We start from the raw sequence: 20,468 nt of genomic DNA, 5'->3' as shown, positions 1-20,468 counted from the left end.
AGTATATAATGTTTGAAAAAGAATCAATGTATGTAAAATCTATAAACCTTATGTTAGTCTAAGTAATGTGAGTTGTTGCTTCATAACCACGAAGTGAAAATGTTATGATTCACAAATAAGTTAAGGTACCATTAAGGGAAAGAGATTATATGATTAGTGAAAGAGCTAATGTACAAATTAATGTGAGACTGTACGATTAGTGTATGAACTAATGTACAATAGCATTTAGAATGGCATGATTAGTGTAAGAGCTAATGTGCTATTGAGTTTGAAAATGGCATTATTAGTGTAAGAGCTAATGTGCTATTGAGTTTGAAACTTGCATGGTTAGTGGAAGAGCTAAAGTGCAATAGAAATTGAAACTTGCATGGTTAGTGGAAGAGCTAATGTGCAATAGAAATTGAAATTTACATGGTTAGTGGAAAGGAACATACCCAGGAAGTTATAATGAATTATGCATATGTGAAATATGTTTAGTATACCACTATTCCTATAATGAGGGTAGCCTCATGTGTTTATACACAACACATCTTGTCGTTAGATACGGATATATTATGATTGTTAGCTCTGTGCGGCTTATGTGCCCGGAGGGTATGGCTATCTCCGTGCGGATTATATTCCCGGAGACTCTTGTTATCTCTGCGCGAATTATGTTCCCGGAGACTGCTATTATGTTATATGAGGAATATGATACAAGGGAGTATCCTGCATCAATGTGACTGCTAGTGTAGGTGAGATGCCCTATGTAAAAACACAACAGGGATTCTGTCGTGTAAAGAACGCAGGATGTGATATCATGTAGCTTTAAGTGAACAGTAATATGTCAAATGGGATATAATATGTGAGACGTCAGGACAAGGTATTTTGAGGTATGATTTTTGAGCACTAGGGGATGTGTGTATGTGTACACCAAGTGTGGTGACATGAATTTTGGGGCCCACGAAATGTGTGAAGTTGATCGGGGGTTCTGCCTATGAGAAAGGATAGCGATTTGTTAATACTGATGAATTGAGTGAATGTTATATTAGAAGGGACTAATGAGGAAGAAATGTGCAGTTAAGATGGTGACCGAATGGCCTTTCATGAGAAGTTAGTTGTGATGGAATTAGGTGAAAATGTTTAATAAGGATCAGTAACTTAAATTATGATGATTAAATAAAGGTTGATAACTCGATGGAGTGATTTGGAGTACGGTATGTGGTACATGCTAGGTTGATAACTTACATTTGAGGTCTTAGAATACATTTGCAATTTGGGGATTTTTGTAAAAACAAAGGAAACTCTGGAGAATTTTCTGTAGAATTGGCAGAATTTAGGTTAACTTCAAGAGATCATATCTCCCTCCATAGAGGTCCGATAGAGACATGTCATAAGCCATTTTGAAGCTTGAGATGTCCTCTATCTTGCGGTAAATTTTGATAGAATTCTGGGTTGAAAGTCGGCCTGGAGAAGGCAAAGAGTACAGACTGCCCATTTGCTCACTGTACTTGTGGCGGTTCTGGACCGGTTTTGGGAAATTTATTCCCGCTTCGTTTCTTAGTCAAATTAAGTGTATGATATTTCAAATTGAAGATTGAGGTGTCTAGTTTGTTGTATAAAAATTTGAGATCAATTGGTTGAGTGTACTTGCTGCATTAATTTGTGGAGTGAGGGATGTTTGGAGCTGTTTTGGGGTTGGCTGGCAGTTTTGCTTGTCCAACTTCAAACAGCGATATCCGGAGCAAACGAGATCGAAATAACTTGTGTGATGGCTCATTAGAAATTTAATTAAGTCCCATAAAAGATACTAAAAGATGAGACAAAAAAGTAGAAAGTTGAGAGAATATAAATAAATATACCGAACCATGTTCGGATAGGTAGAAATCGTAAAATTGAGAAATTGGCTAAGTGGGTTTATAGGGACCCCTTAGTGACTTGTATTAAGTAAAATAAGATATAAAAATAGTTTAAACAAGTATTCCGCAAGATTTTACAGTTATGGTCACAGCTTTTATTTATTACGTTTTTTACGATTTTAAATCTCGCGTAATAAACGAAAAAAGTTTACTCGCATTTTTAATAAAGAAATTGCTGTGATTGTAACTGTGCTTAATATCATAATTACTGTCAACAATACCAGTGTACAACGGGCTGTTACAAGGAGCCTTGTACTGAGGGTTGTAGACGTATGTAATTCCTATCTTTTCTTATTCTCTGGCCAGTAGGATGCATACACACACGACATAGACATATGCTGCATTGCATGGATATCTGACATTATATTGTTATCATCGTTTTGAACTTATGTTGCACATGTAAGTGAGTTTGGGGTGGAGAGATCCTTAAGGACTATAACACCTCGCAATTCTAAATTAAGTATTAAAATATTAAGTGAGTAATTAAGTGAAGGATTAGTGAAAAATCCTGAAGATTAAGCCAAAATACAAAGAAAGGGCAAAACGGTAATTAGCCAACACGCAACCCTAGGAAGATAAAAATTGAGTAGAAGGTCTCAGATGGTAAAAATAACCCTGAAAATGGATTCAAAATGAAAAATTGAGTGGATAGGCAAGTTTCAGAAAAATCAGTGAATAGTGTTTTTACCGGGTCAAAATACTGCGGTACGATTGCACCGTAAAATGTGCTAGTTGAGTTTTGAGCTCTAGGTTTCAAATATGAGTTATAAATAGTCTATAGAACTAGGAAATATGATTTCTGATAATATTTGATGGAATTAAGTCAGTTTGGGGAAGCGTGCCAACGGCGCACGCAACAACTTAAAACAGTGTTTTCTCCGAACGACCGGAAAACTCCGGATTCATCTGATCAAGTATAATTAAAGGAGAATAGTTAATGTTAAAAATTAGAGTTTTTAAATAGGTTGTGAATTTACGGACGTTTAGTGAAAGTTCAGACGTGTTTTAAGTCGCGTGAGGTGGCGTGGAACCCACCCCACTTAAATCCCACTTAAGCCACATCATCTCCTCACTATTCACTCATCACTTTCACTTCTCTCTCTCCTTGGCCGTGCAACAGCCCCCTCCCCTTGCCATATCCACTTTGATTTTTCTTTTCCCTTAAACAACTCATTTCTTCATCAAATCCAACAAAATTTGTGTTGAAATTTGTTGTAAATGGCCTTCTAAACCCATTGGCACTAGTGGCAAGCCTTGAATCTAGCTAAATCTTGCGAAAATCCCTCCCTTTGGCCGTGGCTTGCTTGTGTAGATTCATGAACTTGGAGCTTCTAGGTGCTCCAATGGTGGAGTATAGTTAGGAGGAGCCTTGTACCTTCCATTTGGGTGAGTTTTCTTGCATTTTAAAAGGTTGAATGTGATGATGGATTCTTGAACCCTAAGCCTTGTACCTTCCAATTGGGAAAAGTTTGTACATGAAAGTGTCTTAGAATAATGTGTATTAGCTACAAATGCCATGAAAATTTTAGGTGAAAAATATGAATTTTAAACTTACAATATTTTTGAGGTGTCATGACTTGGATTTTGAAAAATGTGTTAAGATGTTATTGGGGAGTTGTTGGATGATTATATGTTGATATAATGGTATTGTATGAGGTGTGGAATGATTAAAATTGAGTGGGAATTCTTTGGAAATTCCAAGTGTGCAATTCGTTCATATAGAGAGCTTTAGGGAGTTGAGATTGTTTGTGTTGATTGGATGATATATCAAGTGTGGAATGGTATTAAAATGGGTTGTGTGGTGGTTGGAAAGTGGTAGAATCAATGAAAAATAATAAATTGTATTTAGGGTCACAAAGGAACCTAAAGTGAAGTATTTAGCAAAACGATGCTTAAAAGACGTAAAACGGAAAAACGACACTTGAATTAGCCTCTTGGCAACCTAAGGATGTGTAATAAAATGAGAAAAAAAATTTAGAAAAATAAATTTGAAAATTTTCCTTGTTTGGCCGAACCTTTCACTGAGAAGGAGGAGATTTTGACGTTTTTCGCGTTTGGATGGAATTGACGTATACTGATGGCTGTACATGGTTGTGTAGGTTGTCGTACGTCAATTTGAATCCCGAACCGTGAATCAATGGATTGCCCTTGGTCCTGGACCAAGTGGATTGAGGTAAGTGATTGGACCAATGCATGTATAATTGTGAATAAGCATGTGTTGTGTGAATTTTGAGTAATTGGGAATGTCCTCTGTGTAGGCATTCTGTTGAGTAACAAGTTTGGGAAATAAGCTGTTGTGGAACTAAGTGGAGGAACGTATTAAGGTAATCCCTTGGTACTGGGGCTTGTTCCCCTTGTGTGTTCCACTATACCCGTTGAGGGTGATGGTAGGAAATGTATATGAGTAGTGTAGAATATCGTGAGCATGCATGTAGTATTTATGAGGGTACATATGTATCGAGTCTCTGGCCAGTAGACAGTGTAGCCTTCGGGCAGTGCAGACTTCCACTGGATAGGTCTCCGAGTGGGAGTTCCAGTTGACCTAGGGTTGTGGTGTGTCATCCGGGTAGGAGCACACTAGGAAGTCTCGGGTGTATGTTGATGGAAGGGGTACCTTGGTTGTGGTTCTTGGAACACGCCTTGATGAGACCCGTAGGCTTATATGCCGAGGACGTTGCGTGGTATTGGTAGCTACCATCCCAGCTTCGTTGTATTTTATATCCCGATATTCCCCAGTTTCTCTAAATCTCTTGCTATATCCTGTTTTAAAAGTGGTTGTTTTATATTACTTATATGCATCGAAGTGAGCCATTGGACAGAGTTTTCTCCAGAACCTCTGGATTACTGAGATATATCCGTATATCTCACCCCCGTCTTGGGGGCTTTATTTCAGGAGGTAGCAGTGGCGTTGGAGCGGCGGGCAAGAAGCTCGCAGGATGATTACTGGAGCACTTTCATTATTTTGCATTTTGTTGGCCATGTAGCCTAGGCTAGACTTAGGGCATGAACATCTCATATGAATGTAGGATGAGTGTCATTGGCATATTTGTTCATGTCGTTTTGGCTAAGTCTAGTAGTTTATGTCATTTAAGCTTATGTTTAGATTTGTAATTAAAGTTGTAATATTTGTAAGTTGTAATTTAAAGTTGAAGTTGTAAGTTGTAACATGTAAGTTAAATGTTGTAAATGTACCTTGGATGCATGATGTATTATGATGGAAGGGCCTTAGGCCTATTTTAGGTTTATGATTACTTGTATGTTGAGAAATTGCATGAAAATGGATTTTGGTGATTGAAACAAGTTAAGGATTATAAAGTGAGCTATATTGTGTAATAATTATAAACTGAGTCGGGTTGTAAGTGCCCCAAGGCATTGTCGGTCCTTGTGTGTGCTACCCATTGGATTATTAGTTACATTTGAGGTACTAGAGAGCTTATGCAAATTTGGGAATTTTAAGAAAAACAAAAGAAACTCTGGCAAATTTTTTGTAGAATTGGCAGATTTTAGACGAACTTCGGGAGAGCATATCTCCCTCCATAGAGGTCCGATAGGGACGTTCCATATGCCATTTTGAAGCTTGAGATGTCCCCTACAAGGTGTCCAAATATTAGAAAATTCTAGGTTGTACACAGCCGTATAGGAGTCATTTAACACAGGATGTCCAGAACCCTCTTATGCAGGGGCTGTTTCTGGAAGTTTTTGGAAAATTAATTTCCGCTTCGTTTCTCAGTCACATTAAGCGTATGATATATTAAATTGAAGGTTGAGGTATCTAGTTTGTGTCATAAAAATTTGAGAGCAATTTTATGAGTGGAGTTTCTGCATTAATTTGTAGAGTGAGAGGTGTTTTGAGCTGTTTTGGGGTTAGTTGGCAGTTTTGCTTGTCCAACTTCAAACGGCGATAACCGAAGCAAACGAGCTCCGATTAAAGCGTGCAATGGCTTTTTAAACAGGGAATTAAGCAAGAAAAAAAGATAACCCGAGAGAAAGGCCTGGTTGCAAGCGGTGTGTTCGCGGAAAAATAATTAGTGAACCATGTTCGGATAGGTAAAAACGTAAAATTGAGAAATTGGCTAAGTGGATTTTTGGGAACCCCTTAGTAACTTATAATAAGTAAAGAAAGACATAGAAATAGTTTAAATAATTATTCCGCAAGAGTTTACAGTTACGGTCATAGCTTTTAATTATTACGCTTTTTATTGTTTTAAATGCTCGCATAATAATCGAAAAAAGTTTATTTGCATTTTTATAAATGAATTGTTGTGATTGTAACTGCGCTTAATATCATAATTAATGCTAACAATACCGGTGTACAACGGGCTGTTACAAGGACCCCTTGTCGTACTGAGATTTCATTTTAGAGATCTTACTCCGTGTGGGGCACATTTTTAGGTACAGATACCTCTAAGGTTGAGATCTCTGGCGGTAGGAGGCCGGAGTTGAGCTAATATATATAATGCATATATGTTATTGTATTTGGATTTATATCTGCCTTGTTATATCTATATGGCCGTTGTATTTGAGGCATGATGGATTATGCTATTATATTTGGTGAGCATGGGGGTTGTCCATGCCACATTGGTATAAGTTGTGTTTGTTTCATACTTGAGTTGTATTTGTATCAGGATATTGTCCGGTCTACATGTTGTAGTTCCGTGACTTGATACTTATCTATGATATGAGGTTATTCAGTGTAGTTATTTATTGCAATTTACATACAGGCGATATTTTGAAAAAAAAATAAGTAAATCCACTTGGCTAATATGAATGGTTTCATAATTGGAAAAATTTAGCTTTCACATTTATTGAGCAGCGCTATTACCATTTATATGTTTAATACACCATGTGCACACGGGGTGTTACATTTCTCATGTTGTAGGAGAGAAAATTATCTCCTACATACATATAAAAGTGTGTCAGACAATATAAAAGGAAGAGAGAGAAAAATAAAAATATGGGCTCCACACACTTTTAATAATGCGTATGAGATAAAATTGTCTCCTACAATATGAGAAACATTAATCCTTATATATGTGTGTGTGTAAGAAGTAAAAAGAGAAAAATAAAAACTTGGGCTCCACACTTTTAAGTGTGTGTAGGAGATAAAATTATCTCCTATAAAATGAGAAACATTAATCCATGTGTGTGTGAAAATGCTTTTCTTATGCTACATGAGAAAGGATTGTCTCATGTAGAGACATAATTAGGTGGGTCCTACATTTATGTGTGTGTGTGTGTGGAAATGCTTTTCTCATGCTACATGAGAAAGGATTGTCTCATGTAGAGACATAATTAGATGGGTCCCACAATTAAATAAAATAAGTGTTAGCTCAAATTTTGATGAGTTTTAACATAGCTTAATGCTTTCTCATGTAACATGAGAAAAACATTGCTTATATATAAAATATATATGTAGGGGAAAGTTTATTTACAAACTTTTTATTTACAAACTATACTATGTCTGACCAGTGAGACACTCTTCAGTAGAGTCTGACCAATCAGACATAGTGTAGTTTGTAAGTTAGTAAAAAAAAAATTGTCAATATAACCTTACTCATATATGTATATATGAATTTTTTTTATTCAAGTCTTAAATAGTTTGGAATGCACCTTTGTTATACCAATCAATTAAAACTATAGTTCTTATTTGTCAGTGACAAAGTTTTGGCATTATGATACTGCCACTCTCATTTTATATTTTATGCCATAAGGAACAGTGACCAAAATGTCACTTTTTGGCAAAAAAATTACCTAAATGCCACGCGAACAATATTTTTTACCAGACTGCCACGTGTCATAATTCGCTACCACTGATAGCGAATTTCGTGGCCAATGATTTCATGACACGTGACCATATTGCAGACCAAATTCGCTACCACTAGTAGCGAATTATGACACGTCAGCTTTTTCCTGCGAAAGTTTGCCATGTGTCACAAAATCATTGGCGAACGTAATTCCTTACCAGTCGTAGCGAATTATGACACGTGTCAGTCTGGTAAAAAATATTGTTCGCGTGGCATTTGGGTAAAATGTTTGCCAAAAAAATGGCATTTTGGTTATTTTTCCAGAATTTTAGGTTATTTGGGAATTAGGTAAATGTAGGATGATTGTACATATGTTTCAAACAAAGAAAGAAAGAAGACCTTTTATGACAAATCAAACGGTGCGAATTTGTTGAAATCGATCAACTCAAATTTTGGGGAAATATTTGTGGCATCTAGTTCTTCATCTTCAGCAGTCATTTTGTGATTTATAGGTCCCTAGAGCAGTAGGCTTATTTTTCCCTTTTGAGCATTATTAGTGATTTTCCTCCTTTTTTTCTTCTTCTTTTGATTTTCATTTATTAGATGATATTATTTGATTCCTCTATTGATACATATAGAGAATATTGTGTTTGTGTACCTATTATTATTATTCGATGATAATAGAGATTTGGGCAGACTCTGATAAAGGTCTTGTGCTTTTTCTCCCACATTTTGTTTTCCACGTTTAAAGTCTTGTGTGCCAATTATTGTTGTTGTTATATTCTTGATATTATTTGAGTTATTCACTTCTATTTGCACTTGATCTATTTTTTGGGTCCCCAACGAAGGAGTATCAAGAGCCTATTGGTTTGTAGTTGCAAGTTTTTATCATGTAAATTAAAATGAAAGGTGGCTCGATTACTATGCTCAAACTCAATAGATCAAATTGATTGATTTGGATTATTTCTTTTGCAAATACTTTTATTACCCATTTGAGAGTAATGTCAAGCGACCACCGAAGATGTCAAATGGAAAATGAGCAAAATTGAATAGAAAAATAATTGACACAATTAGGCCACGGTTTTATGTAAGTGTTTTTAATCATGATCCAAATAGGACATCAATTGAAGAACTTAGGAAAAAATTGGTAACTATCTACGAGAGTACAACAGTTGGGAGGAAAACATTCTTAATGAAAAAGCTTGTAAATTTGAAGTATAAGGATAGTATTACTATCAGTGGACACTTGAATGAGTTTCAAAGTATAGTGAATCAATTGATCACAATGAAGTTGACACTTGAAAATGAACTACAAGCTTTATTTGGTGAGCTATTTATTAGAATCTTGGAAAACCTTAGTGGAATCTATCAGTAATTCTGCTTTAGAGGATAAACTATCAATAAGTATGGTTACTAGTGCAGTATTGAATGATGAGACCAAAATAAAGTCCATGGATTCAAATGATGCACAAACACTTATCATAGAAAACAAGAGAAAGAGCAACGAGAAATTTTATAAAGGTCATACCCAAAACAAAAGTCGTGGAAAGTCACGAAAATAGTTTAAAATCTAAGGAAAGAATCAAGTGTTACCATTGTGGTATTGAGGGGCAAGATGAATTGTTGAATTTGGAATGTATATATTTAAATGCATGCAATTATTGTATTATCGGCAGACATCATAAATATTCATTCCAAAAGCATCGTGATAGAAAATCTAATGTATTATACTTGGTGCATTATGATCTTTGTGGTCAATTTATTGTTTCATCATTTGGAGGTAATGTAATGACCCTAAAATTTTAATAAATAACAAAGTTGCCACAAATTTTATTTGAATTATGAAAATTGGAAAATCATTTTTATTTTTCATTCTGGTTTTTAAAATTTTAGATCAAATTTTATTTAAAATTTTAAAATAAGTCATCAACTAATTTTGATGCTTTATTTTTAAAATAAAGAGTAAAGACCATTTTTGATCCCTAACAAAAAACACGGTCCCCACTTTAATCCCTTACAAAAATAAATTAGTCAGTTAGTCCCTAACAAATTCAAGGTGGACCCATTTTAGTTCTTTTGAGGGACTAATATGGGTTTTTTTTTGAATTTGTGAGGACCACGATTTCAACTAAATGGGTCCACTTTGAATTTATTATGGACTAACTGACTAATTTATTTTTGTAAAGGACTAAAGTGGGGACCGTATTTTTTGTTAGGGACTAAAAATGGTATTTACTCTAAATTAATTTACCAATAATAAATTTAAATTCTTTATTATTTAAAAAAAATTGAGTCATTATATTGTCATAACCAAAATGACTCTAAAATTAACGAGACTAATAAGCTATTACAGCTCAGTTAATCTCTTATTAGCAAATATTTTTTTAATATTTATTATTATTATTTTTGTTAATACAAAGTTTATAATGAAAGAATGATAAAGTTAAACAGTTTTGAGTCACTTAGCTGTTACAACTAAAATGATCATGAAGTAATCTCAACTCAGCTAATCCATTTTTTTTGTTAAGAAGAGGGAAAAAAATTATATTTATATTTCTCTTAAAAATGGCAGAAAATCAGTCACCAAAAACAACATGCTAATAATATAATTAAACAAATATAAAATAACAAATTATTGAATGTAGCAATTACTGCAACATGTTGTGAATTATGAACGCAAGCTGCGCAACAAACACGGGGGTTAATTTTAAGTTTCTCCACATTGACATAAACTAATATCAATAATAATAAAATAAATAAAAAATGTGTTCGCTTTTTTACAGTCAATGTAAATAATTTATCTACATTGAGCTCAAAACGATATCGTTTTAAGGCGGAAATCAAAGTATTTTTTAATTATAATTTATTTCAGGGTTATAATAGTCTTTTTCATTATAATTTTTTAATTTTTAATCCGAAACAACGTCGTTTTGGAAGCGAATGTAGATAATTTATCTACATTTACTTAGAAACATTAAATCCATAAATAATAGCTAAAAAGAAAGGTAAAACCCATGAAAAAAAGAAAGTTAAAATACAGACCCAACAATGTTCATAAAGCCCAAGAAAAAGGTTCCTTTTATTCCAGCAAGTGGGCCATCAAACAATACATATTACTAGTTTTTGTAAGCATGGCAATAAATGATAAGTAATGAAAAATAACTAAGATAAAGAATAAGAAAAGAGAGGCACTCTCACGTTGTTAATAGAGCTTTCATCATTTTTCTTGGCGCAGTCAAATGTAAAGGGGAAAAAACTAAAGAGGATTTGGGGAAGATGTCTTGACATAGTGGTGCTTGGAAAGGAGATTAAAATCTTGGTTCAGTTTTGTGATGAAACGACAAGGATGCTTGCTGTACGGTGGGAATGGAGTATAATGGTTGTTTTTTTTTTTTTTGGTAATCATAATGGTTGTTTTGGTTATAAGGATTTGGCAGCCATGGGATGCGGGTAATGACACGGTGTGAGGCGGTAGAGAATGGACACCAAGGTTTGAACAAAAAAATGTATTTAAGATCTGAGTTTCATTGATGTTGATTTTAGAGCTGTCAAAATAGGCCAGCCCGACCCATTTAGCCCTAGCCCGCGTGGGTTAGGGCCAAAAAGCTCACAATGGTATAGGCCCACATGGGCCAAAAGCCCTAAGGGTTAGGGCTAGCCCATGGGCCTTCCAAAAATTTAATATTCATTCTCACCATTAACTATCATTTTGAGATTCACATGACAATTGGATCATCATAGCATGTTCCATGTGGGATGCTACGAATATGGAATTAACAGAGAGGTATTCTGCTTGATGACACCACTGAGCCTAATGGGAATCTCTCACCTACAGCTGGTGGTCCAATTCGTATTGATTGCAAAGAGTCCAAGTTTTTGAACAAAATTACAATAAAAGAATAACTTCAGTAAGTTACAAATAAAAAAGAATTGATACAACAATCCAACTCCTGTATCTTTCCTCTTAGGTAATAGACCAGTGCAGAAATAAATAAAGGTTACAATAAAAGGCATCAATTCTTGTGAATTGGTGAATATAAATAACAACCAAGCTAAATTTATAAAATCCAAACCAATGCCAAAAATTCAGATCCTTCTCTAACTAGAGAAGCCTAAGGTGCAATGTATCATTCAGCCTTTTTATCTGCCACCCATTTCTCAAAGAGTGCTGCAACACTGTCACTGAAGAGTCTTCTATGCAACACTGTCATATACTCAAGAATGGATGCCAAATATACAGCAGCAGCAGTGGCCTCAACATCGCAGGATCAATTCTGCACAAAACCAATGTAAATACTAAATATCATCACAATTAAGTCAATTAAGCTCAACTACACATAATCAATGGATCTAAACTATAAATTTCAACTAGCTACTAACGGAAATACCTCTCTAATCTTCTATTTCAACTTCTTGATGCACATTGGCTTGTGATGTTGTTGTTTCATGATCACTAGTATTAGAATCATTTTCATCTAAAACTCATAACCAATTGAAACAAAACTACTAAATTAGACAATCAATCCCTACATAACCAAGCAATATTAAAATATTAAGCATAATAACGCAAAGCATTACCATTAGGATTCTCGAGAAAACCATGCAACCAATTCCTAGTGCAAATCAACATTTGGACATTTTCAGGAAGAGTGGAACTTCTATATTTGGTAAGAACACGCCCATCGATACTAAAAGCCGATTCTGATGCCACTGTAGTAATTGGAATACTTAGCACATCTCGGGCCATAATAGAGAGTGTGGGAAATCTATTCTCACTGTGCTTCCAATAATTAAGCACGTCAAAATCCTCCCCATCACCATATTTAGCTTTTGGTTCATCCAAATAAAGATTAATTCACTCTTACCACCAACAAACATACTTTCATTCTCAAACCTTTCAAACTCCTGCAAAATTTGATATATCAATTATATAAATGAAACAACAATGAAAAAAAATGACTAAATTAGCACGAAAGAACTTACACTTATGTATAATTTTGATTTTTTTGGCCTATTGCTTTCACCACTTGACTTGTGCAAGAGATTGGAATTGATGGATGAATGAGAATTAGAAGCACTTGATCCTTTGAGATTGCTCGCATATTCTTCATATAGCTTCTCAAACTTTTCTCTTATATTTTTAACCTTATTTTGGGAGGTAAATGGATCAATTTTTGTGTAGCAAAAGTCTAAGGAAACAAGCTTCAAACGCGGGTCAAGAATAGCTCCAAAAGCTAAAACTGTACTATATTCCTTCCAATATTTGTCAAACTTCTCTTTCATCCTCAGTGACATATCACTTAAAGTATAATCATCATTATACAAGTTTTCGTTCAGTATGCACTCAATCTTCCAAACTTGTACAAAGTATAAGTTAGAGGTTGGATAAGATGAACCTGAAATCATGTTTGTAGTCTCGTAAAAGGGTTCTAGGAATTCACATATTTTATCTCCTCTTCTCCATTCTTCACATGACGGACAATATTTGTAATTCCTATCTATCACTTGGAGAATATCAAATGCCTTTTCATACTTAAGTGCACTTTCTAACATCAAATATGTAGAATTCCACCTAGTTGACACATCTAATCTCAAACCAATGCTTGTGTCTATGCCTGCTTGTTCCACACAATCTTGAAACTTAATCATCCTCCCATCTGATCCTCTCACATACTTAACACTTTCTATGATTTTATAAAGTGCTTCAGCAGCCACTTTCAAACCTTCTTGAACAATTAAATTAAGTATATGTGCAGAGCAATGTATATGAAAATATTCACCATCACACAACAAAGTATTCTGCAAACGGAGATGGTTTAACAATATAAGCTGCATGTTATCATTTGCAGCAGCATTGTCCAAAGTAATAGAAAATACTTTCTTCTTAATTCCCCATTGCTTTAAGCAATCAAATATAGCGGCTTCCAATTCAATCCCAGTGTGTGGAGGTTTCAGTCGAGAAAAATTAAGAATCTTGCTAATTAATTTCCATTTTTCATCAACAAATGGACAGTTAAACAGATGTAACTCTCGCTGTTAGATGTTGTCCAAATGTCAGAAGTCAGACATACTCTATTAGGAAGGCTGGACAAGAGTTGCTTAAGTTTGTCCTTTTCTTGGATGCATATTTTTTTAATATCAGACACAATTGTATTCCTAGAGGGCATCACAATATCAGGATTCACATAATCAATCCACACTCTGATCAAATCATATTCAACAAAACTAAAAGCAAGATCATGTTTGATTATGGCTTGTGCAAGCAATTCTCGATGGGTCATTTGATTAACCTTTCTCAAGCTAGACTTTTCATGTTGGTCTTTTGATTCAGAGTTTGCCATACTCTTACAACCAGAAATATGACGACTCAAATGTGAAGTTCCATAATTAGTTTTGGTCTTAGGATTTTTACCAATTACGTATTCACGACCACAATAATTACATGTAGCTTTTTCAAAACCATCCTTTTCCATACCAATTTTTGTAAAAGAATTCCAAACATATGATGTTTCTCTCCTAATTGTCTCAACACTTTCAGACATTTCATGAGGAGTTTCAGAAACAACTTCATCATCTACGTTCATAGTCTTATTCACATACTCCATCATACAATTTTTCAGTTCCTATACATTAAATGAAATACAATTATTAAAAAAAAAAGATATCAATAATAATAATAATAATAATATGAAGCAAGCTGGCACATAATTAGAATGGCGTGCTACGCCTTTACAGACAGTTTTGGGTACATAAAGTGCAATTGGGACTGCTATGTCTGTATATCACGTTATTGCTAAAAGATCCATGTGGTCAGTTCTTGTAGATAAAGGGAAGGGAACCGTATATGATTTTGTTAATAACTACATGAAATTAGGGTTTCACGAAAAGGAGAACACAGCTTTCCCGAGAAAATTATGTGATAGGATAGAAAGTGAATAAAATGTTTTTGATCCATGGGCCAACCCTAACCCAGCCCAATAAATGAATGGATCTTATGGGTTAGGGCTAAGATGACCCTACCACACAAGGGGCTGAAAAACGAATAGGGCTTTAATAGGGATGAATGGGCTGGGCTTAGGGCTTAGGGCTTTTTTTCCAGCTCTAGTTGATTTGTTCTTGTAATTAAGAAAATTTCGCAAATCTTTTTTTTTTGGTTGTTAAAGGTGAATTTTCTCTTCTCAGTGTCATAGGTTCAGTCTTGGACAACAACAAAATTGCATATCTCGATTTGATTCTTGCAATAAGAGAAATTAACATGGTCTATAAATATCAAAGAAATCACATAATCCATATATTATCAATCATCTACCATCCAAGTCATTAAAACAACAGAGCATAAAGCATATTTCAATAGTGTAAGTGTTGGTAGATTAGGTAAGGGCCACAAAGGGATAATACCTCATCTTCAAAATTCAATGGCGGAGCCACGTTGGTGCTAGAAGGTTGTCTTGGCACTAGCTAATTTAGCCACGTTTATTTAGCTACGCTTGAAACGTAGCAAATCATGTTTCAAGTTTTTTGAAAAGTAGCCACGTTTTGGTCGTAGCTGTATAACCATAGCTATTTTGACACCAACCGAATTTTTTGACACTGGCAAGAATGTCTTGCTGGCTCCGCCACAACAAAATTTCTACAAAAGAGATTTCCACCCACCAAGAAACAACTGCAACTTTATGTTCCTTCTAGCTTCAACTCTTCCTCTGAACAGGTGTTCTTTTTCTTTTCTCCTTGAACTCTCCCCCCCCCCCAACCAAAAATTTCCCTTCTAAATTTTCATGTCCATTTTTTATATAGACTATTAGCTATATAGCATCGACATCAACATATAGGGGTGTGCAAAATAACCAAAAAAGTGAATTGAACTGAAACGAACCGCTCTTAAAATAATTAATTTTTAAAAACTAGCTCATGAACCGAATCGATTTTCAAAGAACCAGTTCATGAACCGAACCGGTTTTAGAACTAGTTTAAGAACTGAACCATTTTGAACCGAACCGAACCGTTTCAAACTGAACCAAATTGATTTTTATAACTTTTTTTTTATTTTTTTCTATTTTTTTTTAAAACAGGGTTGACCCGAACCGATTTCGAACCGAACCGAACCGTTTCCAACCGAACCAAATCACTTCCGAACCGAATCGAACCATTTAAACCAATTCGGTTCGGTTTTTCAAAAAAATCGGTTCGGTTCAACCCATGCACATCCCTATCAACATGTGACACGACACTTTACAATACTCTGAATTTAAAAAAAAATAAAAATTTCGACACTTTGAGATACGTTTTAATATTAAATAGTATTTTTAACTTATATAATATATATTTCATTTGATAATTTAATAAAAAATAAAACTAAACTAATAATACTCATCAATTTAATATACTGAACATCAAACAGTGAGCAAAATAAAGAATATTCAAGACTAAAAGGGCTTATCTTAGTATCTGATAATAATATTTAATGCAATATTATTATTTAAAAGTAATTTTTTAACACTAGGTCTTATGTTGTATGATACTGCTATATTCATTTTTCTCATTTAACATTAACTCTTATCAATATTTTTTTTAAAAATTAAATATAATTATTATTATTTGTCATGATTTTAATAATTTAATTAATACAATTCTCAAATACCTAAATAATAAATGAGGAAGGATATTGTAACAACCAAGTTGTGTTACTATCATATTATTACCAATCAATCTCACATTTAGATCGATTATGTTGATCCAACGGTTATATTTATTTCCATCTTTGTATGGTCATGATTTCTGAAATTTAATATTTTATACTTATTTCCACCTTTGTATGGTTATGATTTCTCATATTTAATGCTTTCACTTTAAATATGGTGAATCATAACCATACAAAGATAGAAATAAATATAACCGTTGGATCAACATAATCGATCTAGCAGTGAGATTGATTAGTAGTAACACAACTTGATTGTTACAATATCCTTTCACATAATAAATAAACATATCATGTACAATAATTAGAAATATGTTAAAACAATAAGTTAAAATTTCGCTTGTAAATAAATTTTTTGAAAAATGGAATTATCTAAAGCTTCTTCCTTTATTTGGTGACTTTGCATTTTGCAAATAAATTGAGAGAGAGAGATTAGACAAGGAGAGGCACCATATCATTCCACTCTTTTAAATAATAAAGGCACTAGATCATTCAACACTGAAAAAACCGGATCATATCAAAGAGAGAGATTAGACAAAGAGACAGATCAGAGCACTTACTACTAGCAGTTGTGGAGAAGAGACAGCAACGACGACCCAGACAACAGACGCCAGAGCAGAGGAGCGCAAAGGAAGAAGAAAGAGATAGAAGCGGAGGATGGCAGCCATGACCCAGAGCAACAGACGTGAAGGAAGAAGAAAGAGATAGCAGCGCGAAGGGCATGGTTTAGGGTCTAGTGAAGTTTATTTTAAAGTTTTTATTAACTTTTTTCAAATTATAATTGTATTAATTTTTTTAATTTTTAAAAATTAATTTTTTTACAAAAATTTCATTTCACCGTATCGGACACAGTCAAATTCGCGTGTTAAAATAATGAAGTGTTGGAAATATTGATCACGTGTTGGACACTGTGTCGAAGCGTGTCAAAACTTGTCTTGAGAGTGACAGTTAATGTTTTTGGTGCTTCCTTTCCTGATAGCATTGTGATGTGATGCTTTGTTTCTTCTTATTTTTTTGTTTCATCTCTTTGGTGCCGTGCTTATAATATTACAAATCCGATTTTGTCATCCTTGCCTTGCCTATTTCTAGCTTAGTTTTGTTCATATTTGCAAAAATTTATGGGTTTTGTTTTGTCTCTCGTACATTCAACAAACAAAGCAGTTTGGCCAAAGTAACATCTCTTTCTATACCTCAAAATTTTTTTCTCTTTCTTTTAAGGTTGTTTATTGTCATTTGTAGTTTTCTTATTTTATTCTTATTTCATATCTTTGAATAAAGGACAAAATTGGGGTGTCAACAGGTAATATTTTTTTTTTTTGCTTTTATTGATGATGTTATAGTATTTCCAGCATTTCTATGCCATGGTAGAAAGAGAAACAATGAAGTTAAATGCAGGTATTTATAATGGTGGAGAGTACACCTCAAAATAATTTGATAATTATTGTTCTAAATATGGTATCAGATATGAGAAGACAGTTCCTAAAACCCCTCAACATATGAGAAACAAGATCTATTTAAATAAAGATTGAAACTTTCATAATATGAATCCTATATTTTGTAACAATACATTCTTACAAAATTTGTTCGTTATAGGAAACGATTTCAAATAATTTTTGTGTCAATAGATCACTAAAAATTTATTTTCAAAAATTTCAAAGTAATTTAAGGTTTCAATATATCTACTGAAAATAATTTAAAATTTTTCTAAACTTTCAAGTCATAAAACTCAGAAATTTAGATTCGAAATTTTTTTAGAATACTTAAATTCATCTGTTGCATTTTGTTAAGAAAGAATAAAAAACAAAAAAAAATTATTTTAGCCTAATACATAATTTCAAGTCTACTCCTTATTCTAGATTGATTGTAGTATGACTTGACGCCTAATCGGCTTTGATTTTCTGGACTTCTGGTGGCATAACGCATTTCTCATTTAATGAAAAGGTATTTAATTTATGAAATAGTCGTCATCCAAAATAGGTAAAATTTCCTGGTCTTAAAAAATCTATTATTCTACAATTACTTAATTTTCAAGAATTTTGATAAAAAAAAAAAAAAAAACTATATCTCACTTTTTGTTTTAACTCAACGTCATTATATATTTCTATATAAAAAAAGTCCGCTATTTTATACCGTTTCAAACCTACATATTCTAGACGAGGTTTTATTAATTAAAAATACATATTTTTCAAATCTACATATTCTGTTATTTATTTAGTAAATGAACACAATTATTTAATAAAGCATTTCTTTACCTCAATAACTTAGTAAAGACATTTTGGGAAAGTTAGAAAAAATAATTAAAGACGAGTAACAATAAACAATTGCACATTTCCTATTAGATATATATATAAGGGACATAATTCTTTTATACCGGTGTCGAAATTTGAAATTTGACACCAAATTTCAATGGTTGATTTTCGCCAATAAACGGTTATAATTTTCGTCAATCAAACTTATTAATTCCCAAGAATGATAATCGTTGATTGGCGGAAACGGTTGGAAATCGACAATCACACAGAATTGACAAAATACAAAAAAGGAAAAGCAGAAGAAGAGAGATTGATAGGGTGATTTACCCTAGTTCATAGACTACGTCCAGTTTGTCTGTACTATATTCACCTTACCATCACTCGTTACAAGTCACTCGATTTACAAGGAGAATATAAATAGGATTAGAAAACCTTAACAACAGCTATTCATGGGCTCAAGTCAAAACTACTAAGAAAAAAAATAATTACAATAAATCAGAGGCCCAGTTGACTTTTTGCTGACCCTGCCAACAATAAGGGTTATCATCTGACTGCGAAGGATGAGCCATATCCAACAAAACAACGGTTAGAATTTGGTGTCAAAGGACTATATATATATATATATATATATATATATATATGGAAAAAAATATTTCTACAGCCACTTTAGATAAGGCTATCTACAGCTACCCCAAAAACTACGTCGTTTTGATTAATGAAGGGTGTTTTAGTAAAATGTATATGATAAAAAAATAAACAAAATTATGGAAACACCCTTCATTAATTCACCTAAAATTACAGAAACACCCTCCATTAATCAAAATGACGTAGTTTTTGGGATAACTATAGATAACCTTATCTAAAGTGGCTGTAAAAATGTCTACCCCTATATATATATATATATGTATGTATATATATTATGGTAAAATTATTTTTCCGATCACTTGACATCTAGCAATGACAGGTGTATGGTTATAATTCCATACATTTAATGTTTTCACCAATAAATATGGTAATTATTTGACTGCTAGATGTCAAGTGGCTTGAGAAATGTAAATCCCTATATATATATATATATATATGGGGTTAATCGGATGTCAAGTCATTTGATGTAAGAATTTGTCAAGTTGGAAAATTATAATCATACAAAGGTGGATCAATGGTGAAAAATTAAGAGAGAGAAATATGATACCCATTTTCGATCGATTAAAAAAGGAAAACAAATATGCAAAATGATGTGTGTGTGTGTGTGTCTATATATATATAAGTAGAGGTAGGATCCTTTGACACCGGTGTCAAATTTCAATTTTGACACCTCATCTGAGAGCCGTTAGATCAAAAAAGATCAACGACTCTGATTTGCAAGCATGTGACACCATTTATCTTTTTTGATCTAATCGCTCATAGATGAGGTGTCAAAATTGAAATTTGACACCGGTGTCAAAGGATCCTACCTCATATAAGTATGTATGTAGGGGTTTGCGTTTGTCATTTAACATGACACAACAAACTTTTCTACACACACAATATTTTGTGGGGCCCACACTTTTTATAGAAAAAAGAAAAAAAAACTACGGCATGCAAAACGAATCTCTATAACATTACACAATCACTTTTCCTACAACATAACTCTTATAAAACCCATGTATGTATATATATATTTTTTCTCATATATGCACACACACACACACATATATATATAAGGCCATTAAATTATAACCGTACAAAGATGGATCAATGGTGATAAAGGAAGAGAAAAAAAGGAAATCATAATCATTCAAAGGTGAATAAATTAATATAAGAAAATACATAAATAAAATAACGTAGTTTTGTAGTTAAGGTTATCTCAAGTGACTTGAGAAATATTTTTCTCATATATATATAT

General features: G+C 33.4%; 1 protein-coding gene across 1 annotated transcript; it reads right to left on the bottom strand.

The window, feature by feature from the left end:
* Positions 1-12,031: 12,031 nt before the first annotated feature.
* On the bottom strand, positions 12,032-17,002 carry LOC133309136 (zinc finger BED domain-containing protein RICESLEEPER 2-like). Its single transcript, XM_061509875.1, has 6 exons — positions 16,895-17,002; positions 13,786-14,262; positions 12,623-13,672; positions 12,505-12,544; positions 12,218-12,349; positions 12,032-12,114 (listed from the first exon to the last, which is right to left on the bottom strand). Exons 1-6 carry the CDS (start codon positions 17,000-17,002, stop codon positions 12,032-12,034), a joined length of 1,890 nt encoding a protein of 629 aa, XP_061365859.1.
* Between the last annotated feature and the right edge of the window lie 3,466 nt (positions 17,003-20,468).

This window comes from Gastrolobium bilobum, unplaced genomic scaffold (assembly GCF_033153095.1).
Source record: "Gastrolobium bilobum isolate Gb01-03AN ecotype WA unplaced genomic scaffold, APGP_CSIRO_Gbil_v1 utg9015, whole genome shotgun sequence".
Classification (NCBI taxonomy): domain Eukaryota; kingdom Viridiplantae; phylum Streptophyta; class Magnoliopsida; order Fabales; family Fabaceae; genus Gastrolobium; species Gastrolobium bilobum.
The sequence above is the reverse complement of the archived record's forward strand: the minus strand, read 5'-3'. Positions and strand labels throughout refer to the sequence as shown.

What these genes read in the sequence shown, in the direction of transcription:
- LOC133309136 (XM_061509875.1), bottom strand. Translation starts at nt 17,002, where the DNA reads ATGGCTGCCATCCTCCGCTTCTATCTCTTTCTTCTTCCTTTGCGCTCC. An exon ending in CTTCTCCACAACTGCTAGTA is followed by an intron (nt 14,263 to 16,894) that starts GTAAGTGCTCTG and finishes TTTAATGTATAG; the next exon opens with GAACTGAAAAATTGTATGAT. An exon ending in AATCAAAATTATACATAAGT is followed by an intron (nt 12,545 to 12,622) that starts GTAAGTTCTTTC and finishes CAAATTTTGCAG; the next exon opens with GAGTTTGAAAGGTTTGAGAA.